General features: G+C 37.0%; 1 protein-coding gene across 4 annotated transcripts in view; it reads right to left on the reverse strand.

Moving 5' to 3' along the window:
- The window catches only part of AFF4 (ALF transcription elongation factor 4), a 93,244-nt gene that overhangs the window by 13,851 nt on the left and 55,347 nt on the right, over positions 1-24,046 (reverse strand). For all 4 annotated transcript variants that reach the window (XM_058540317.1, XM_058540316.1, XM_058540320.1 and 1 more), the window contains 9 exons: positions 19,497-19,533; positions 15,147-15,192; positions 12,726-12,780; positions 12,240-12,277; positions 11,660-11,822; positions 10,049-10,966; positions 6,433-6,521; positions 5,574-5,814; positions 386-480 (listed from right to left, as the gene is read on the reverse strand). In XM_058540317.1, the coding sequence (XP_058396300.1) occupies positions 386-480; positions 5,574-5,814; positions 6,433-6,521; positions 10,049-10,966; positions 11,660-11,822; positions 12,240-12,277; positions 12,726-12,780; positions 15,147-15,192; positions 19,497-19,533 (1,682 nt within the window). The remainder of the gene's footprint in view (positions 1-385; positions 481-5,573; positions 5,815-6,432; positions 6,522-10,048; positions 10,967-11,659; positions 11,823-12,239; positions 12,278-12,725; positions 12,781-15,146; positions 15,193-19,496; positions 19,534-24,046) is intronic.

Genomic DNA, 24,046 nt, shown 5'->3' on the forward strand with positions numbered 1-24,046 from the left:
CCTAGTATTAAACACTAACTTACTCAAGTTGTTTGAAAGATCTAGAGTAAATAAAATGTGGGTAGGAGAAATAACCTTTTATTAAAATGGAGGAAAAAACCAACACTGCTCTTACTTATTTAAGAAAGCCCCTATTTTAAAGAGAGATATCAGCAGCAGTAAGGTTCTACCAGAAGGCAATCATTCACGACCACGATGAGAGTCATGGAGTTAAGTTTAAGGAGCAATACTTGGACTAGTGGGTGACTTTCAAATTAAAATCTGAATATTCTGTGGATAGCAACACAAGTATGAATTCTTCTGGTCACTGATAGAAATTAAAATGAGTTTCTTATATGCTAACTGAAATGACTTTTTGAATGCATCAAAAAATCATTTATCTCACCTGTCATCAAAGGCAAGCTTTGTTCTCCGAGGCTTAGAAGCATCAGGAGTTGGTGTAGATGGAGGACAGTTAGAAGAGCTATTTGGAGTCTTGTCCTGACCAAAAAAATATATAACTAGGTTGACAATTGTGAAGAGATTAAAATTAAACTAAAAGTATTTCTTGAGCCATGGGTAAAAAGGAAACAAAATTCCACTGCCTTGGGTAATTAATTTTCTTATTATAAAATTTTTCAACTTTAGAATGTAAACGCCCTTTTCACAGAACAGGTCCATTTTATACAACCAAAAATATTCATTCTAGTATCAGGGGTCTACTACGTGTCAGGCACTGACCTAGGCACTTGTTAAAGCATAAAGAATCACAAACCTAATATCAAAATACCAGTACTACTTAAAATAAAATTTATTGGTAATTACTGGTCAGTGAAAACAGCAACAATAATATCTAACATTTACTGTGTGCTTATTACTTACCAGGCACTAAAAGTTAACTAAGTACTTAGCAGTCACTAATGCTTCAACAACCCTATGAAATATGCACTATTAGGATAGAATAGAAAGCAGTTTCAAAGAGGCTGAGTAACTTGCCCAAGTTCAAAGAGCTTTCAAGTGGCATTCCTGGAATTTGGGTTTTAAATCCAGATCTGTCAGATTTCAAAAGCCTAGTCACTTTCTTAAACTTTATTCTGCCTCCTATCAACGTCTATTTTGCATCCTATCAACATAGCCCTTTATGTAAGGGCTAGATCCAATCTTACCAACTGCTTCCCCATCCAGCCCTATCTTTAATAAGATGAATACACGTTTTTCCATAATAAAAAACTATAAATAAGTAGAATTTATCCTATGAATGCATGAATGTTTCAACATTAGAAATCCCAATAATTCTAATTTTACTACTTGTGCTTAAAATCTATTTAAAAGGAACTATGTAACCATTGTTTTTTCTTTTCCTATATATTAGAGCTTTTTAGTTCCACCCGTTAACAGCCTACTTCAAGGAAGGAAAATAAAAGTCCTGAGATTTGAGAAAATATTAAACTTTTTATGGTAAAGTTTACATGTTTATGAAATGGTTTTCTGAATATTATGTTGCAATGTAACATTACTAGAACAGCTTTCCCTCTATATTTTATAAATAGATCTACAAGTACCTAAGTTTAGATTTATAAAAGGAAAAGTGAAGTTTCTGAAAAAAAAATTTTCCAGATATTTCAACACACTTTTCTCATATAAAAATTATATGTGTATGATACATAAAATCACTATGTGTGGTGATGGATGTTAACCACACTTACTGTGGTGATCATTTGACAATATTTACATATATCAAAACATTACGTTATACCTGAAACTAATATTATATATCAAGCATATCTCTGGGGCCTGCCCCGTGGCTTAGCGGTTAAGTGAGCGCGCTCCGCTACTGGCGGCCCAGGTTCGGATCCCGGGCGCGCACTGACGCACCGCTTCTCCGGCCATGCTGAGGCCGCGACCCACGTACAGCAACTAGAAGGATGTGCAGCTATGACATACAACTATCTACTGGGGCTTTGGGGGAAAATAAATAAATAAATAAAATTACAAAAAAAAAAAAAGCATATCTCAATTAAAAAACCTGGCAAAACTACAAGAAGAAAAAGACAAATCCTGTATATTTGTGGAAATAATGGGAGAGTGAAACACTTCTCTCAGTGAACAATAGGACAAACTGACAAAATATCTAGTCAGCACAGAGAAGGTTTGAAAACATGATTAATCTAATGGAATTATATAGATCCCTGTCCTAAATATATGCAGAATATACATTCTTTTCAAGAAAATACAGAACATTACAAAAATCTACCATACACCGTACTCTCTTATAAAGAAAACCTTAACAAATTTCAAAAGATTGCTATCATGCAGATCACTTTTCAGCCCCAATGCACTTAAGGTAGCAGCACTAACCAAAAAATAACTAGAAAATCTCCATATGTTTTTGAGTAACACATTTTTTTTTTTTTTTGGTCTCTGAATTCTTTTTTTTTTTTTATTGATGTTTTAATGGTTTCTAACATTGTGAAATTTTGGGTTGTACATTTTTTGAGTAACACATTTTTAAATAACTCTTGGGGGCCGGTCCCGTGGCTTAGTGGTTAAGTGCGTGCACTCCGCTGCTGGCGGCCCGAGTTCGGATCCCGGGCAAGCACCGACGCACCGCTTCTCCGGCCATGCTGAGGCCGCGTCCCACATACAGCAACTAGAAGGATGTGCAGCTATGACATACAACTATCTACTGGGGCTTTGGGGGAAAAAATAAATAAATAAAAATTTAAAATAAATAAATAAATAAATAACTCTTGGGTTAAAGATGAAATCACAGTGGAAATTAGAAAACATTTTAAACTGAGTTATAAAAATATTATATGCCAAATCTTATGGGATGCAGCTAAAGCAGTATCTAGAGGGGAATATATAATCTAACCACTAGAGAAAGACAAAAGGCTTAAAGTTAACTCAAAAGTTAAAGAGCTAAGTAGCCATCTTTAAAAGTTAGTAAACAGAACAGCAAAACAAACAAAAAAGAAAGGAAATTATAAAGAGTATAAATTAATGAAACAGAAAACAAAAATAAACTACAGAGAATCAACAAAAACAAAGGCTGTTTTTTTCTTTTTTTTTTTTTTGGTGAGGAAGATCAGCCCTGAGCTAACATCCATGCTAATCCTCCTCTTTTTGCTGAGGAAGACCGGCTCTGAGCTAACATCTATTGCCAATCCTCCTCCTTTTTTTCCCCCAAAGCCCCAGTAGACAGTTGTATGTCATAGTTGCACATCCTTCTAGTTGCTGTATGTGGGACGCGGCCTCAGCATGGCTGGAGAAGTGGTACATCGCTGCGTGCCCGGGATCCGAACCCGGGCCGCCAGTAGCAGAGCGCACGCACTTAACCGCTAAGCCATGGGGCCGGCCCCAAAGGCTGTTTTTCGAAAAGACAAGTAAAATAGTAAGCCTCTGGTTGAGACTGATCAAGGAAAAAGAGGGCACACAAAACTAATATTAAGAACAAAAGAGGAACATAAGTAGGGGCCGGCCCTGTGGCATAGCAGTTAAGTGCATGCGCTCCACTGCTGGCAGCCCGGGTTCAGATCCCGGGCACCACTGATGCACTGCTTGTCAGGCCATGCTGTGGCGGCGTCCCATATAAAGTGGAGGAAGATGGGCATGGATGTTAGCCCAGGGCCAGTCTTCCTCAGCAAAAAAAGAGGAGGACTGGCATGGATGTTAGCTCAGGGCTGATCTTCCTCACACACAAAAAATTAATTAATTAAAAAAAAAAAGAGGAACATAAGTAGAGATTTACAAATATTAAAAGCAAAATAAGAGACTATAATGAACAACTTTACGCCAATATATTTCAAAGATTTGATAATATGAGCAAATATCTAGAAAAACAAAACAAAAAATACATATAATTTTGGTTTCCCATATTATCTAATTTTTCTTTAGTTAATAAGAAATAGCATATTTTCTAAATAAATTATGGATTTTTCTTCAATAAACCCATATATAATTGCCTAAATTGGAAACTGCCAAGACCAACATTAACAATGTTTTTTAAAAAATTGATAGCAAGTATTCTTTTTTTTTTGCAGGGGAAGAGTCACCTTAAGCTAACATCTGTTGCCAATTTTCCTTTTTTTTTTTCTCTTCTTTCTCCCCGCCAAAGCCCCAATACACAGTTGTGTATAGTTGTAAGTTTTTCTGGTTTTCTATGTGAGCCACTGCCACAGCACGGCTACTGACAGACAAGTGGTGTGGTTCCATGCCTGGGAATCGAACCTGGGCCACTGAAGCAGAGTGCACCGAACTTGAAGCACTAGGCCATCAGGGCTGGCTCTAATATTAACATTTTAACAGCCATTAAGTGCTACAGGATCTTGAAATCAAAGTGGTCAGGGCCTATATTTTATATTTGGTTGATAACAACAGAGTACCAAATAACTACATTTGATCCAACAAATATTTTCTGGTTAACCGTAAGTTAAACACTAAATAAAACACAAAACAAGTGAGATACAAATCCCTGCTTTCAAGAAGCTGACAAAACAATAAGGAAGAGACATGGACAGTGAGTTTTACCTAGGAAATAACAGAAGCCAAATGAGCAGGTGAGCTCATTTAAAAAAAAAGAGAGAGATAACAGGTTTCAAGAAATAAGCATACAGGCCTCAAATCCTATAGTTAAAGGACGAGAAATGGAGAAAGAGCCAGTCAGCAGGTAGGTAGATAACTGGGACAGTGAAGGAGGCCAACAGGACAGTCAGGTTCCTGAAGGATACCAGGACTCTCTAAACTACTACAGAAGGGTGTCCCACTGGAGAAAAAGCCTTCTCTATATCTCAATTTGAGATGTTGTTCACAATTAAAATTACCTCAATTTAAAAGATTTAATTACCACATTTAATAAGCATGACTAAATGCCTTTAATAGTCTAATTTTTCAACTCTCAAACTTTTGCTTACTTAAGTCACAAATAATAATCCAGTGAGTTATATTCTTAAAAATCTGGGTATTTTTAAAATTTTGTCAGGGAGTTTGCTCTTGATCAGAACAGTTTAGACAGCACTGCAAAGAACCTGGTAAATAAATTGAGCACGACAGTCTAATAAAGTAAAGCCTTTAAAAAGCTTTATTGATCCAACTCCCCATCCATGAACTTTAACACTATTCTCCTATTATGATCATGCTCTAGGAATAATTCCAATATGAGATCAGCTAAAGGATTTTTTTCTTTTTCATGAATCAAAGCCAAATGGTTGCTTTGTCACTCTATGTAAAATAACTTGCTTGTAAAATCTAATTATAAAAAATCCAAAGCCAATTTCAAACCATAGACAAGAACTCAATCACAGCAACTGGAGCTATTTATAATTAGATCACAATCAGCTATTTTTCTATAACCAGCTTTTCCAATTATGGGTTTCGATCTTAATTAACATGTGTGTGGCCAGGTGAATTAACTGTTTTCATGGTCAGATCACTGCATACATTTATTATCAAGATTAAGACATTTTGAGAGTAAAAATGCACAGGCCTATAAATTTAATTGGATGTCTACAAATTTTCAAAGCACAGTGTCACCTTGGAGAAATCAAACAGCAATGACATTTATTTTCAAAAGGCTCAGGCCCCCAACTCCTTACCTTGACCTCCTTAGAACTACTGGAAGTCTTCCCTTCAGTCTTCTTCTGCTTTGATGTGGAGGAACTGTTTTTGCTGCTGCCACTATTCTCCTTGTTGCTGTTATTACTTGACTTTAAGGAAGAAGACTGACTAATAGTCCTCTTCCGAGAGCCATGCTCTGTTTTGGGATCTTTTGAAGGAACAGGCCCAGCAGGAGAAGGCAACAAATCCTTTTCTTTTGCAGCACTCTGCTTAGATGACCTGCCAAACCAAACAAATGCCCTCATTTCTCCATACAGTCATAGAGGGGTGACGGATTTTTTCCATATCTCTTTGCCTGCTTTCAAGACAAATTTGTTTTTCCCTATTTGATTACTATGACACATGATTTCTGCAAAACAAAATAAAACTGTAAATTTCATGAGGGCAGGCATCTTGTCTGTTTTTTTCCCCCACCATGATCATATACCCAGTGCCTAAACTGTAGCCTGCCTCACAAGTATTCAATAAATATTGGTTGAATAAATGGACAAAAAGATGAATGGTGAATGAAGATATTAACACTCATAAGTTAGCAGTCTCTTGCAAGTTATAGATAAACCTCTCATCTAGCCAGAAAGGGATAAAACTTTACTTTAATTCTTATCCAAACCTCACCCTGACTCCACTAAAAAAAGAAGAGAGAAAGAAGTGACTGAATCTTAAATCCTTTTCATCCCTATTGCTAAAAGCAAAAGCTCCCACTATTTGGTATATGTACGTGTGTACATGTATATGACATATATTTACTAAAAGAAACATTCTAAGAGCAGGTTAGAAACTACCCAACAGCAAATGACATACATATATTAACACATGTAACATGATTTGGGGACATACTCTCTGTTGCTCGATGGCTTGTGGCCTGCTGAATTCTTGTCCTCCGTTTTGGGTTTCTTGCTCTCATTGGCTCGGTTATCGTCTTCATTCTGGATAAAAAATAGAAAAAAGCAACTACTCGGTTTGAATTTTATTCATCTAATTTCAGTTTCCAGCACTAGTCACCCCCAAAGAGTTTGTCTCCGAGCAACTCCAGAAAGAAGATAAACGTGAAGTGAAAGAATTCATTTAAACAATGTTCAATAAATTAGGTTTTAAGGCTAAGAAAGTCTCCTATTTTAGATAAACAGAGCCCAAATATTGAAACACATTTCCTACAGTCTTTTTTTTTTTTTTTGTGAGGAAGATCAGCTCTGAGCTAACATCCGTGCTAATCCTCCTCTTTTTGCTGAGGAAGACCAGCTCTGAGCTAACATCTATTGCCAATCCTTCTCCTTTTTTCCCCCAAAGCCCCAGTAGATAGTTGTATGTCATAGTTGCACATCCTTCTAGTTGCTGCATGTGGGACGCGGCCTCAGCATGGTCGGAGAAGCGGTGCGTTGATGCGCACGCGGGATCCGAACCTGGGCCGCCAGTAGCGGAGCGCATGCACTTAACTGCTAAGCCACGAGGCCGGCCCTCCTACAGTCTTTTAGGTTGCATTTTTCAGTCTAATGATTTTTAGGGGGGTAATAAAATTATAATTAAGATATAATTCACATACCATAAAATTCACTCTTTAGAATTGCACAATTCAATGGTTTTCAGTATATTCACAGAGCTGTACAACCATCACCACAATCAATTTTATAACATTTTCATCATCTGAAAAAGACACCCTATGTGCATTAGCAGTCACTCCCCATCCCCTACCCCCAGACCCTAGCAATCACTCATCTAAACATTTTGTCTTTAGGGATTTGCCTATTCTAGACATTTCACATAAATGGAATCATAGAATACATATGGCCTTTTGTGTCTGGCTCCCTTCACTTAGCATAATATTTTTAAGGTTCATCCATGTTGTAGCACGTATCAGTACTTCATTCCTTTTTATGGCTGAATATATTCCATTGCATAGATATACCATATTTTATTTATCCATTCAACAGTGGATGGCCATTTGGGTTGTCTCCACTTTTTGGCTAATATGAACAATATTGCTATGAACATTTAAGTATGAGTTTTTATATGGACATTTTCACTTCTCTTGGATACCTAGGAGCAGAATTGCTGGGTCATAAGGTAATACTATGTTTAACTTTTTGAGGAACTGCCAAACTGTGTTCCAGAGCAGCTACATCATTTTACATTTCCACCAGCGCTGTATAAAAATTCCAATTTCTCCAGATCTTCGCCAACACTTGATACTGTCCGTCTTTTAATTATAGCCAGGCCTAATGATTTTTGAAAAATTTTTTTACTTAAACAAAAGCACATCTATAATTGCCAATACTACTTTCCTGGGTGAATCTAAGTTTTCCTATTATTTTAAATATCACGGCACAAGATTGCAATCATTATGCCATAACAAAAGAATCTGTTCCCTTACACAAATGATTAAAGATGGACATGTGAAAACATGAGAAAAAGGAATTTACATCTTTCATTACCCTTGGCTAGGTCTCTTCTCGGTACCAACTGCTTTATCTTCAGGAATTGCTCCTGACACCTAATTTTACCAAAGCCAAGAATCTCAAAAATCATCAGCAAGTTGCGTGGTGTTATACATTGTATAAAATCAAAATCTGGAGCCAGCCCAGTGGCGTAGCAGTTGAGTTCGTGTGCTCCGCTTCGGCAGCCCAGGATTTGCCGGTTCAGATCCTGGGCACAGACCTACGCACTGCTCATCAACCCATGCTGAGGCAGCTCTCCCATGCTGAGAGCAACTAGAAGGATGTACAACTATGACATACAACTATCTACTGGGGCTCTGTGGAGAAAAAAGGAAAAAAACGAGGAAGGTTGGCAACAGGTGTTAGCTTAGGGCCAATCTTCCTCAAAATAAATAAATAAAATCAAAATCTGACTTACAGGTATTGATATAAAAAACTTGCAAGGAATATATGCCAGTGAGATATGAGGGAGGGGAGGAGACATGGGGCACTTTTAAAGGAAGGAGATTTTTTTATTACAAGTTTTATACATTGTAAAATTTTAAACGAAAGAGTAAAAAGGATTTTCACTTTCTATATTATATTTTAAACTTTTGAAATCTTATAAAGAACATATAATACTTTTTAAGCACAAAAGGCCTATTTTTTAATTCCATAAGAAACACCTTAGTTTTCTAAAGAGCAGAGCCTATCACATACAAGCTCTTATTTCATGTAATTCTATGGATTAAATCCCACAATCAAGTCCAGCAATCTGAGGCTGTGGGCCATGGGGGCCAGCAGCCCTAAACAGCTTTCTTAGTCAAATAGAGCATCCCTATACTATAATAATGGAAACATTAGTTATAGCACTGAAAGTAGTAAGCTTCAGTTTTCTAGAAATTCAAATTTTAAAAAATCTTCGACTTTGGAAGATCAGGAAAAAAAATATTATTCTACTTTGTCCAAATATACATCATCATCTGCAGACAGTACTGTGGTTTTAAGAAAAAAAGAGGAAACACCTCTGGCTCATTTCATTTTAAGAAAACGCTGTATTCTTCCTCTTCTCCTATGTGAGATTCTCAAGGTCAGCAGGGATTGGGGTTTTGTTCTGAGTCTACCTGGCATAGCCATTCTGGTACCCATCTGTTCACCTGCTCACACTTTCAAGTCTTTTACAATCATATTCACACATATGTATCAGGAGAAATTATACTATTCTTCAATACAGATGATTAAAATTTACTTTCCTCTAAAAATTCCTCATGAGAGCTGAAAAGATCAAGCTGTTTTTTCCAAAGAACCTCTGTCTATATAGTGTAAGTTGTTCAGCTCTTTTCATTATATCTATTACCCTCCAATCATAGATATCTGTGAGTTTCCCAATTCCTGGGTCTAAAAAAAAACTGACCTTACATATATACCAAGCTTCATCTCTAAATCTGAATAATCTTGGAAGTATTTAGGGATGAGAGCTGGCTATGTGCCAGCAAATGTTTTTAGTTCTGAACTTGCAGACATGGGTGTTTAAAAAGGAAAAAAAGCTGGGGCATAGATATGTACAGTGGATTGGTAAAATTCTTAAGCAACTGTCAAAACTGGTGAGCCAATTTTTAGCTGGAATTAGTAATTTAAAACATATGCCTTGATCAGCTATAAGAGAGAAGAGAGTGTTAGGGATTGTGTCAACCTGGAGAGTATGTATCCCAACTAAAGACATTTAAAACCAAAATTTTAAGAATGTTGTGAAGGCCAGTTTGGAATCGCTGCTTCACTCTCACCCCTCCACTGGCCAGCAAACTCGGAACAGCGGCGCTGGCTCAGTTCTTACTTGATTAGAAACTGTGCTGCTTTACTGAAGGAGACAGGCAGAGGCACAGTGGTCCTCAAGGATCTGTTCTATATGTAGCCTCAGTTGGACCTTGGGCTCACCCTCTATTTTCCTTCATAGCTACGACTCAACTAGTTATTTTTTAGCTTACTGCGATTTCCATTGCATTTCAGATTCTGATGTTTAACAACAAAAACGCTTTACAAACCTTATGTTTCCTCTTGCCTTTGTTGGAAACTTTTTCTGAGGCTTGTTTCTGAGCCTCTTTTGTGTGCTTTTCTGGCACATTTTTCTTTTCCCCCTTGGGTGGCTCTGTTTCTTTGTAAGGCTTTCCTGGTATTCTAGTCAAGAGATTCAGGTCAATCTTCACAATAAGTGGATACCTGTCATCAGGCTCACTGAGGGGTGAAAGAAGTTCCTTCTCTTCCATAGGAGAGAACATTCGTTGCCGAAAAAAGCTATCTTCTTCCTCCACTGGGGAGGGTTTAACGGGAGTCCTATTACTCTCAGGGTACTTAGGAGTTTGTGAAGAAGGAGGAAGGCTCTCGCTTTCATCCGAATCTGAGGATGAGGTATCTGTTTCTATGATTTCCCTTGATTTCTGGGAAGATTTACTTGTGGACTTGTATTTCTTTTTCTCTGCTGAAGGTCGAGGGGAAGATTTGGACTCTTTTTTTATATTGGGTTTCCTTGAGCCTTTGGTAGCTGCTTTGTGTCTGCTGGAGGGCATGCTGGTAGCCATGTCTACGGGGGTTTCACTTTCTATCTTCAGGCCTCCACGGGGCTCTTCAGCAGCTGCCTTCTCAGCCTTTTTGGGTTGTTTTTTGCCTACAGTTCTCCTCTGTGTTGTGCTGTCACTCTGTGCAGGAGACTTCTGCCTCCCACGACCACTTTCTGATCCCTTTTGAACAGTTTTGGAGTCTCGTCCAGGAGTAGCAGAACTTGTTTCTTTAGGTCCTCCTGGATCAGTGTAGTTACTCCCAGTGCCCTGTTCTCGGCCTTCTTTTTTATAGCCTTGAGATGATGGGATGTTACTATCCACAGAAGAAGCTGGTGACACTTTATGTGGGTTCACTTTATTCAACCAATTATCAAGTTGCCATTTGTTTGTTGGTGGTGGTTCAGGCTGAAAAACAGAGAAATAAGTATATTTTCAATACTGAAGCTTTCTCCCTCCTTTACAATCTCAAGGAAGAGGCAAAAACACAATGCCTAATGCCACAGAGGCATTTGTTTTTCATAGTTCTGACTGAACCAAAGCAAACAGGTGAAAGAGCTGATTAGTTCTAATCACCAAAATCAGAAGATAAGCTTAATGTTATATATGGCCTTTAAATATTAAATATTCCTGAAATATTAAATATTCCTGTCAGGAATCCAACTTCACAGGCAAAATTACAAATGACAATACAGTATATTTAACTCCAGAAAGTAAACAAATGATGCATGTACCAATAGAGATTTTTAATCATATTTTATCAACCTAAGTAAAATTATACTATAGAAGACTCTTTTTATCCACAATAACTATATAACATGAATTACCATGTTGAGACACAAAAATAAAACCCAAACTAAGTAAATCCAATATTTTAGTGACCTGAAATACGACCACAAGGAGTTCCTAATCTAGACCAAATGTTTGTTCAAATAACAAGGAAACTGAAGCATCTAGGTTTCCTCCAAGATACAGTTTAACTGTTTTTTGCCAGAATATGTAACCCTCTTTCCTTTACCTTTTATATTTGAATCAAGTCTTAACTAGCCATCACCAGGAGGCTTGAAGGGCTATGGAAGGTACCCCCCGTCTCCTTCTCACCTCAGGAGATGCACTCTGCGATGGCTCATTTGCCTCACTGTCACTGGAACTACTTTCACTCTCTGAGTCAGAGCCAGAGCTGCTTTCAGATCCACTGTGGCTGCTAGAGTCATCCCTGGAGTTATCTGCTCCTTCACTATTATGGTGTGAAGGTTCAGAGTTACTAGAAGAGACAAAACATATAAATGACCAAAAGTTTTTTTCACAGTGCCAACAAGAAAATATCCAACTCTTGACAACCAACTTTATTTAAAATGTTTACTATTTGTTAAGCTGTTACAATTCTATGAATCCAGAACTTCAGTATAAATGAAATAAATACTTCCTTTAAAAGTTTCTGATATGCTGCTCAGCCATTAGGACTTACCTTTTAAAAACAGTTTTATTGAGGTATAATTTACATACCATAAAATTCACCCATTTTAAGTGTACAATTCAATGATTTTTAGTTAATTTAGAGTTGTACAACCACCACCACCATCGATAATATTTACTTTATAAGGTCAGTTTTTATATCACTACAATGTTATCAGGCTGACCCCATTTCTCCAAATAAAAGAAGAAATAAAAAGATGCCCACCTTCCTGGTGTACTCCTTGGCATTGTCTTATCACAATCCTAAAATTAAAACATGAGAGAAATCTGTGAATGAATAAATAGTACTCTATCTGCTTAATGTGAACAATATCTGAACTCTTAATAGAAAAACCATCTTCTCTAATGTATGCATCAATGTTTACTTAACACTTATGACATACTGTTTTTACCTAAAGAACTGCCAAGATAAGATGAAAAGCTTTGTTAATAGTTTTTCCTGTCAACAATCTCATGCTTCCTGAGTATGTTTTGATCGATAGTAAGTATTAAGGAAAAACCAATTTTTTTAAAATAAGAAAAAAATGGAGGTTTAAAGACAGAGCAGAAAACTACAACATTCCAGTGTCAGAAAGCAGGAAAGAACTTAAATAACTGAATCATATATGTATTATTCAATTATAATTCTTACAAAATACAATAAAAACAAACACTGTATGAGATTGGCAAAATCACGTAATAGTAGACACACCTGTTCCCCATCACTGTCTTCACTGCTGCTTAGTTTTAAGTCATCTTTTAACATACTAGAGGGAAAAGGCAGAAAGAATTATTATTTTTGGAACAGTTAATCATGGCACACCAGAGTAGTGAATATCTACCAATAATTCAAGAAATAATCACTGTGTTAGCCAAAGATTTAATTGAAAAACAAAGAAAAGAACCAGTAAGTCTCATTCTATCTGGTTTGGTTCACATCCAGAGTAAAAATGGAGAAAGGAACAATTTAACAATTTCACAAGCTCTAACTTTTCCATAAGTAAAATATTCATCTTTCTTTTCTAATAAAACAAAAGCCGCTTTCTATAAACTTTTATACTCACTTTTGTTATCTCTATTTTTCTCTAATTGCATACATGACACACTCATTCATTATTAAAACAAATTACCATACTCATACCCAACAGTCCACTAGAGAGATATAATTCCTAAAAAGAAGGAAGATAATATGAAAGCATCAGCAGTTCTCTTTCAGTGTCCCTACTGTTCCATGAAGAGATTTGTACAACTGGGTAACTGTGAAAACCACAACACAAAGTCAAAGTTCCGGTTCATAAATGCCTTGCTATGAAAGATGAGTGCCTTCTGCAGAAGAAACAATTTTGGGTAAGAATCTCAGCCATACAACAGAAATGACCATGCATGAATTAAAAATAAACTCCAGGTTCCAAATCTTTGTTGGTCAATATTCAAATCAATTTAAAAAACACAGATACTATAAGCTGACAGTTTCTGGAATTAAGTTTTTGAAGATCTAAATTTTCCTTAAGGTTATAAAATCTGAGAAATGAACCACAAAACACTCCTTGCCTTTTTACAGGAGAGGAGAAATTAATACAAAGCTTAGAGAGAACTACAAGTAGAAAAATGTTTAATTTCTCATTACCAATAGTTCCATTACCTTTCTTCTTAAAATTTCAGGACAGTCTCCAATCAGTGGGAAGGAAATCTTCTTTCACTCCAATAACTACTTATACTTTCCTCTGAAAGCTTAACCTGAGCTTCTAAATCTGACCCCAAATTCAGAGTATCACATAAAAGATCACCTTGAAACAAAGTAACCAGATGATTACAAATTATGAAAAGTGTTTTAAGGCTGGCCCAATTAACTGAGACAGAAAAAAAAGTTTTCTTTTGGACAAGGGCTTAGTGCATCTTTATGACTGATTTCCTGTAAGGAAATGTACTTACTCTGAATTCTCTCAGCCCTTATGATTTAATAATGGCAGCTCAACGAACCTGTTTACACATGTGAATATGTCAAAGCTTTTACCAGACAGCTCAAGGTACTGCATGCTTTTGTTCTCTCAGCAACCAAACTGACATGCACATATATCACAAGCTGGCATCAGTTCTTTGCATATGAATAACTATGATAAATAGGAATATAATTTGAATTCTTCACAGTGAGAGGGGACTTCTTGCATTCACATATTTTCATTCTCACTCAGTTCTCCCTACATTCAGCTGAAGAGGCTGAGGTTATCAGTATAGACTGCAGTTATGGTGCAGAGAGAGAGCACTGTGGCCAGTGTCTTTAGAACTTTGTTTTAATCACTGAGTTAACTTGCGGTCTCAGGAATTCAGGAGTTCATTCTTTAAGGTGGAATTTATAATCATCCAATATACTACCCTATTACATTTTGATATATATTCCTGATTCTACCTACAAAATATAAGTAGGAAAACTTAAAGGTAGTACAAACTATGTTGCTTTAGTATTGTACATTTAGTGGTTAAATGGAGGGCTTACTAAGAAGAATTCTGTCTTTTTTAAATTTATTTTTTATTTTTTAATTTTTTTTCCCCCAAAGTCCCAGTAGATAGTTGTATGTCATAGTTGCACATCCTTCCAGTTGCTGTATGTGGGACGTGGCCTCAGCATGGCTGGAGAAGCGGTACATTGGTGCGCACTTGGGATCCGAACCCAGGCCGCCAGCAGCAGAGCGTGCGCACTTAACCGCTAAGGCACAGGGCCTGACCTTTTTTTTAAATGTATTCTTTATAAAAAACAAACTATCCAAACACAAACACATATACTTCTGAGAAATGAAAAAACTGTAATCTTAGAGCAGTGGTAGGCAAACTATGGCCCACAAGCCAAATCCAGATGACCATTTGTTTTGTAAAAAAAGTTTTATTGAAACACAGCCACATCCATGATCTATGGCTGCTTTCCTGCTACAATGGCAGAGCTAAGGAGTTGGGACAGAGACCATCTGGCCCTAAAGGCTAAAATATTTCACTAACTGGTCCTTTACATAAAAGTTCGCCTCCTCCTGCCTTAAAAGATTAAGTACATGTATCTAAGTGTTGTTTTAAATATCTAGACACTATGGACAGACTTTTAGCAAAAAAGACAAATATTAAACTTCTTAAACAATAAACTTACGATTTAGACTGGTGTCCATTTGAAGTTTTAGAAGGATTATATCTTTCTAGAGCAAAAAGAAAGCAGAAATCAGCAACTGAAGTATGGTTATTTAGATTGTAAACTAACAATATACCCTCAAAGAAGTATAAATCGAAATGAGATATAATTCGTCATCCATCACATTGGTAACACTTTAAAGTCCGATAACATGAGATACTGGTGGAAACAGGCATGCTCATATGCTGCTGGTAGGACTATAAACTCATATAATCTTTTTGGAGGGCAATCTGGTAATATCATCTTATCAATACTGTAAATGCACATATCCACTGACCTAGCAATTATAATGAAAGGAATTTACCTTACAGGTATATCTGGAGGAATACCTAAACATAAATACACACACACACACACACGTTTATTACAGTATGGTTTGTAACAGCAAAAACTGGAAACAAATGTCAATCAAGAAGGGACCATTTAAATAAATTATGGTACTTTCATACAATATAGGCATACCTCAGAGATAATGCAGGTTCAATTCTAGACCACCACAATAAAGCAAATATCTCAATAAAGCCACACATATTTTTTTGTTTCCCAGTGCATATAAAAGTTATGTTTACACTATACTGCAGTCTATTGAGTGTGCGGTAGCGTTATGTCTAAAAAAATAATGTACATACCTTAATTAAAAAATACTTTATTGCTAAAAAATGCTAACTATCATCTGAGCCTTCAGCAAGTCATCATCTTTTTGCTGGTGGAGGATCTTGCCTCAGTGTTGATGTCTGCTGAATGATCAGGGTGGCGGTTGCTGAAGGCTGGGGTGACTGTGGCAATTTCTTAAAATAAGACAACAATGAAGTTTGCTGCATCGATTGACTCCTCCTTTCAAGAACAATTTCTCTGTAGCATGTGATGCTGTTTGATAGCATTTTACCCACAGTAAGACTTCTTTTATAATTGGAGTCAATCCTCTCAAACCCTGCCGCTGCTTTATCAACTAAGTTGGTGTAATATTCTAAATCCTCTGTTGTCATTTCAACAATCTTCACAGCATCTTCACCAGGAGTAGATTCCATCTCAAGAAACTACTTTCTGCTCATCCATAAGAAGCAACTCCTCATCCTCCTAATACTTTTTAAAGTTTTATCATGAGATTGCAACAATTCAGTCACATCTTCAGGATCTACTTCTAATTCTAGTTCTCTTGCTATTTGCACCACATCTGCAGTTACTTCCTCCACTCAAGTTTTGAACCCCTCAAAGTCATCCGTTGGAATCTTCTTCCAAACTCCTGTTAATGATGTTGATATTTTGACCTCTTCCAATGAATCGCGAATGTTCTTAATGGCATCTACAAAAGTGAATCCTTTCCAGAAGGTTTTTAATGGACTTTGCCCAGATCCACTGGAGGAATCACTATGGCAGCTACGGCCTTACAAAATCTATTTCTTCTCTGCTTCTTTGTTTTTTTTGTGTGAGGAAGATCAGCCCTGAACCAACATCCATGCCAATCCTCCTCTTTTTGCTGAGGAAGACCGGCCCTGAGCTAACATCTATTGCCAATCCTCCTCCTTTTTTTCCCTTTTTCTCCCCAAAGCCCCAGGGGATAGTTGTATGTCGTAGTTGCACATCCCTCTAGTTGCTGTATATGGGACGCCGCCTCAGCATGGCCGGACAAGCGGTGTGTCGGTGTGCGCCCAGATCCGAACCTGGGCCGCCAGTAGTGGAGCGCGTGCACTTAACTGCTAAGCCACGGGGCCAGCCCCCAAAATGTATTTCTTAAATAATAAGATTTGAAAGTCAAAATGACTCCTTGATCCACGGGCTGCAGAATGGATGTTGTGTTAGCAGGCATAAAAACAATGTTCATCTCGTTGTGCATCTCCACCAGAGCTCTTGGGTGACCACGTGCATTGTCAGTGAGAGTAATTTTGAAAGGAATGTTTTCTTCTGAGCAGTAGGTCTCAACAGTGGGCTTAAAGTATTCAGTAAACCATGTGGTAAACAGATGCGCTGTCATCTAGGCTTGTTGTTCCATTTATAAAGCACAGGCAGAGCAGATTTAGCATAATTCTTAAGTGCCCTAGGATTTTTGGAACGGTAAATGAGCATTGGTTTCAACTTAAAGTCACTAGCTGCATTAGCCCCTCACAAGAGAGTCAGCCTGTCCCTTGAAGCTTTGAAGCCAGGCATTAACTTCTCCTCTCCAGCTATGAAAGTCCTAGTAGATAGGATCTTCTTCCAATAGAAGGCTGTTTTGTCTACACTGAAAATCTGCTGTTTAGTGTAGCCACCTTCATTAATTATCTTAGCTAGATCTTCTGGATAACTTGTTGCAACTTCTACATTGGCACTTGCTGCTTCATCTTGCACTTTTACGTTATGGAGATGGCCTCTTTCCTTAAACCTCATGAACTAACCTCTGCTAGCTTCAAACTTTTCCTCTGCAGCTTCCTCACCTCTCTCAGCCTTCACAGAATTGATGAGAGTTAGGGCCTTGCTCTGGATTAGGCTTTGCCTTAAGTGAATGTTGTGGCTGGTTTGATCTTCTATCCAGACCACTAAAACTTTCTCCATACCAGCAATAAGGCTGTTTTGCTTACTCATCATTCGTGTGTTCACTGGAGTAGCACTTTTAATTTCCTTCAAGAGCTTTTCCCTTGCATTCACAACTTGGCTAACTGTTTAGTGCAAGAGGCCTAGCTTTTGGCCTATCTTGGCTTTTAACATGCCTTTTTCATTTCAACATGCCTTAATCATTTCTAGCTTTTGATTTAAAGTGAGAGATACGTGATTCTTGCTTTCACTTAGAGGCCACTGTAGGGTTATTAATTGGCCTAATTTCAATATTGTTGTGGCTCAGGGAATAGGGAGGCCCAAGGAGGACAGAGACAGGGAAATAACAGGTCAGTGGAGCAGTCAGAGCACATACAACTTTTATTGACTAAGCTGGCCGTCGTATATGCGTGCGGTTCGTGGTGCCCCAAAACAATTACAATAGCAACATCAAAGATCACTGATCACAGACCACCATAACAAACATAAAAATAATGAAAAAGTTTCAAATATTGTGAGAATTACCAAAATGTGACACAGAGACACAAAGTAAGCAAATGTTGTTGGAAAAATGGCACTGATAGACCCTCGACACAAGGTTGCCACAAACCTTTCATTTGTAAAAAGTGCACTATCTGTGAAGTGCAATAAAATGAGGTTAGCCTATATAACACAATTTTAATGTTAAAAAGAATGAGCTAGAGCTTTATACTGATATAAAAACAGCTCTAAAATAAATTAAGTGTAATAAAGAGTAGGTGCAGCTTATGATCCCATTTGCCAATAGTTAGCTTTGGGGAGAGAGAATGTGGAGAGAAGGGTAGAAGTGAGGATGAGACATTCTTAAAAGATTTTAAGAGAGAAAACGTAAACTTTCTGGCCTACAGCTAGCTATTTTCTGCATATCAACAATATCGGGTCCCTTTTTCCTCTAACTACAGCTTTAAGGCAGAACTAAGAAATGGATATATAGATAGATAAAGTTTGTTAACATTAAGAGGGATAGTCTCCTAGTTTTGTCTCTTTAAAATCACTAAAGACAACAAACTAAGGATCAAAAAGTTCCACATTTTTATCTCTCAAAATAGCTTATTGCTTATTATCAGTGTAAATCCAACATATTTAAGAATTTATTGCTCTTGACAAATAGAACATTTGTTTTGTTACAGAGCTATATGAGGAAGCCCAGATATTTGCAAAGGTTCCTGACCTTACCACTATCAATTTACACAGCCATCATCTCTTGGGACCACACTTGAATTCCCTAAGGCTATCTTGCCCTCACGTTCTTCTGAGAGGCCAACAGAGTACAGGTGGAGGGGAGTTGTGTAGCAGACAGCAGACTTTCTTCCCAGACCAGAAGACCCAGGAAGAATAAATAAATATCGATATAGGAAGAGAAGAGCCATAGTAAACTATAATGACCCCTTGGAGGGTCATTATAGTTTAAACTTTAAAACTTGCCTGGAGTTTTACCATCATAGAACCAAGTATCTTCATGAAGGAGATGGAAAGACAGAATGGCTCTTGGGTTTATGAGGTGCCCATCAAACTCAATTCATAAACTTTGAACTCTTAGTTCAAAAACTTAATAAAAAATAGTTAACTCTGATCTCCAATGATCTATAATTCTTCATTTTTAAGCACACCAAGATTCAGTTCAACCCATTACTAATCATCAGATCGTAAAAACTGGGACAAGACACGCCAAAGAATTATTAAAGCAATATATGATGTGACCATGAGAAATGTATGCTCAATAAACAGCTTAATTTGAAAACCAAGAAGAAAAGAAATACTCACTTTGTTCTCCAGGGCCAAAATTGGACTGCTGAGACTCCTAAGAAAAAGGGACATAAAATTATATAGTGACATTAAGAGAAAAAGGTTCATTAGTAAAAAATGCTTCAAATTAAACTATTCATTTCCAGCTAATTTAAGGAAAGATCCTGTTGAGTTCCTAAGAAGGCATAAAAGAAAAAACACTAAAAGAATTTAATGATCCCGTCTGATCAGCCTCAGCAATTTTGTGGTCGATAATAGACTTTCCCAGAGCTTTAAACAGAAAGCATCAAGCTATCTAGTAGTATTTCTTTATCATTCATTTCTTTTCAGCAGCATCCATGGTACTCACATCCTAAATTAGAGCCCTGGGAAAGCAAACGATTTCAATTTAAGATTCTTGGTCTTGGGGCCAGCCCGGTGGCTTAGCGGTTAAGTGCGCGCGCTCTGCTACCGGCAGCCCGGGTTCGAATCCCGGGCGCCCACCGACGCACCGCTTCTCCGGCCATGCTGAGGCTGTGTGCCACATACAGCAACTAGAAGGATGTGCAACTATGACATAACAACTATCTACTGGGGCTTTGGGGGAAAAAAAGGAGGAGGATTGGCAATAGATGTTAGCTCAGAGCCGTTCTTCCTCAGCAAAAAAGAGGAGGATTAGCACGGATGTTAGCTCAGGGCTGATCTTGCTCACAAAAAACAAAAAACAAAAAACAAAAAAAGATTCTTGGTCTTAAGAAAATGTTTAATTAAAGAAAAAAAAAGTAATACTAAAAACCATATACTAGGGTGAAAACAGCTGTACAACCTATATAGACCCCAAATATACTTTTATGTACTAAAAAAACCCTACGTGGTTATTCCCATGTTATTTTACTCCCTTCCTCTCTCTGCTCCCAATGTCTTACAATTAGCAACTTGAGAAAGAGATTGTCATATACTTCTTTGTAAGCCCTATACCAGCATAGTGCCTGGCACTCAGGAAGCACTAGCAAAAAGAAAGCCAAAATGTCACTGTCAGTAATAGAAACATGGTTTTCCAAAGTCAACTTTCATGATCAGAACAGCAGTTTCATGTGTGCAAATTGTGCATTTTTCTAGGTTAAGCCCGTGGTACACGAAGTAGTACTAAAATTACACAAACATCCCTAAAAGCCTACTTAAAAATAAGCACAATCCTCCTTTAATGATGGAACTATCTGTGAAAGAGAAATCCAAACAGTATGAAAGCTAAAATATAGTTACGCTATTAAAAAAACGTTTTAAACCTTCATCTATGGTCAACTGATTTTCAACAGGGCTGCCAAGACCATCCAACAGGGAAAGAACAGTCTTTTCAGCAAATGGTGCTGTGACAACTGCATAGCCATATGCAAAAGAACGAAGCTGGATGCTTATCTCAGACAATATAAAAAAAATAACTCAAAATGAATCAAAGACCTAAATTAAGAGCTAAAACTACAAAACTCTTAAAAGAAAACACAGAGCCAAATCTTAATGGCTTTGGATTTGGCAAAGAATTCTTACATACAACACTAAAAGCACAAGACACAAAAGAAACAGATAAAATTGGATTTCATCAAAATTAAGAACTTATGTGCTTCAAAGGACATCATCAAGAAAGTGAAAAAACCACCCACAGAATGGGGAGAAAATTTTCACAAATCACATATCTAATAAGAGACTGGTATCTATAATATATAAAGAGCTCTTACAACTTAATGATAAAAAGATAAATAACCCAATAAAAAAATGGGCAAAGGATCTGAACAGACATTTCTCCAAGGAAGATATACAAAGGGCCAATAAGCACATGAAAAGATGTTTGACATCATTTGTCATCAGGGGAAATGCAAATCAAACCCACAATGAGATACCACTTCACACCCACTAAGATGAGTAGCAGCAAAAAAACAGAAAACAACAAGTGTTGACAAGGATATGGGGGAAAATGGAAGCCTAATGAGAATGCAAAATGGTGCAGCCAGCTGCTTTGGAAAATATTCCGGCAATTCCTAAATGATTAAACATAGAATTACCATATGACCCAGCAATTCTACTCCCAAGTATATAATCAAGAGAAATGACAATATATGTCCACACAAAAACTTGTAAACAAAATGTTTACAGCAGTATTATTCATAACAGCAAAAGCTTGAAACAACCCAAATGTCCATCAGCTGATGAATATTATTTGGCCATAAAAAGGAACGAAGTACTGATACATGCTACAACTTGGAAGAAGCTTGAAAACATTATGCTAACTGAAAAAATCCATTTGCATATGGTATGATTCCATTTACATGAAATGTTGAGAAAAAGGAAACCTATAGAAACAGAGAGTAGATTAGTGGTTGCATAGGTCTGGGAGGGGGGACAACGGGAAAGGGGATGGTAATAGCTGAAGAGTAGGGAGTTTATTTTTGATGTGATGAAAATGTTCTAAATTGACTGTAGTGATGGTTGCAGATGTCTATATATATATATATATATATACACAAAACCATTTAATTGTACACTTTAAATGGGTAAATTGCATAGTATGTGAATTATATCTCAAGAAAGCTATTTTAAAAACCTGTAAATATAGCAGCGGCCAAGAGGTGAATTGTGTTAAAGATGAAAAGAATCCTTCACCCCCTTGAACTGCTAATTGTCTTATACACATTTACCTGGTAAATAGTCTAAAAGTTAACAGTCCAAGCTTTCAAGTAATACTGACTCCTTTCCCTCACCTCTGACAATAGTCAGCTGATCACCAAATGCTACTGGATTCTTTCTCCAAAACATCTACTAAATGCAATACCATCTCCTCTCCATCTACACTGCAAAGACTTCAGGTCCTTACCTTTCTTCATCTACAATGTCCATCTAATGGATCTTCCTGGCTCTAGTCTCTCTCCTTCACTCAATCTACAGCCTCTAGATGACTATTCTAAACCCAAGTCTTAGTATGTGTCATCATTACTCTCCTATGTTTCATAGAGCCTCCTGTAGGCTCTTTGTTTTCCCAAGGGATGAAACTCAAACTCTTTGACATGACATTCATTCACATATCTAAGTACTAGAAAAATAGAATGATAAGCAAAAACAGTCAAGAGCCTTGTCCTCATGGAGCTTAACACTATCTGAATAACGGCGATAACTACTCATGTAAATAAAAGTAAAATGGCAATTGTGATAAGTGCAATGAAGGGCAAATACATACACAGTATTATATAAGAGTTTATAATTGTGTGTGTGTGTGTGTGTGTGCATGAGAAAGAGAGAGAGAGAGAGAGAGAGAGAGAGAGAGACAGAGAGAGAGAGATGTGGCCAGGAAGATGAGTAAAGGCTTCCCTGAGTAAGCACCATTCAGGTTGAGATTTGAAGGATATGTAGGAAGTAAACTGAAAAGGAAGGGAAAGGTTAAGTGTTCAGGGTGGAGAGAACTGCATGTGTAAAGGTCAGAAAGGATAGGAACACAGCTAGTATAAATGACTTAAAGGCAGCCCATGGAAGGAAAAAGCAGAGAAGGAAGAGGGGTGAGAAATGAGACTCAAGACCTGAGAAGCTAGATCGTATAGCTTGCAGACTTATAAGACCATATTAAAGATTTGTATGTGTGTGCAGTTTACTAAGCAGAAGAATTATACAACCATATCTGCATATTGTGAAGATCACCCAGGCTGTTAAAGGAGAACAGCTTTGAGAAAACCAGGATGGAAGTAAAGATATCTGTTAGGAGATTATTGCAGTGGTCCAAGTAGGAGATGACTACAGTTTAAACAAACTGGTCCCCAAGCTGTTTTGGTCATGCACTCCCCATCACTAAGAAACTTTTGAATTTGTATCTCCAAAATATGTATATTGTACACACTATTATTTCACTAATATATATAAGATCCAAATATTGAAATTTTAAAGGGCTAAGGTAAAATTAAATAAATAATATTTTAAAGTAATTTTAAAATTATATTTATTAATGGCAACAACACTTTCCTTACACACAAAAAATTACATAGTGTTTCAAAGGTTTGACACTAAAACTGGCTTATTTTGATGTTTGGTTTCATTAGTTAACACAAAGACACAGCTATACAAAGAGAAGATGTGTTATACTTACTAAATCATGATACCAAATTTTCAATCCTATACCTTAGTTATGTAAAGGTTTCTACTGAAATTGAGCTAGTAGATTTCCAGTGTTCACTGATGTAAGTCATTTTTTCAGAAAAATAAGTTAAAAGGTTGCATTTTAATATTTTTAGCAAATAGGTTCAAAACCCACTGAATTTAGAAAATTCTGTTTCCCAATCTTCAAAGTTTGCACATATGACAGTCATCATAATTTTTGTCAACAACAATAAAAAATACATGATGATGACACTATTTTTAAAATGTTTTCCTAGCATGAAGCAGTTAGTTACTTTTTCATTCATTGTTAAAACATCATCTTTACCCTAAGAGGACAGGGGGTTTAATTCATTATGTTTTTAAAAATATGCTATGAAAAGATCTAGCATATTTGGGACTTGTGTATGCGAGAGAGAGGGGAGAGGAGAAGAGAGGGCAGCGAAGGGAGAGAGGAA

The sequence above is a fragment of the Diceros bicornis genome, chromosome 1 (assembly GCF_020826845.1).
Source record: "Diceros bicornis minor isolate mBicDic1 chromosome 1, mDicBic1.mat.cur, whole genome shotgun sequence".
Classification (NCBI taxonomy): Eukaryota; Metazoa; Chordata; class Mammalia; order Perissodactyla; family Rhinocerotidae; genus Diceros; species Diceros bicornis.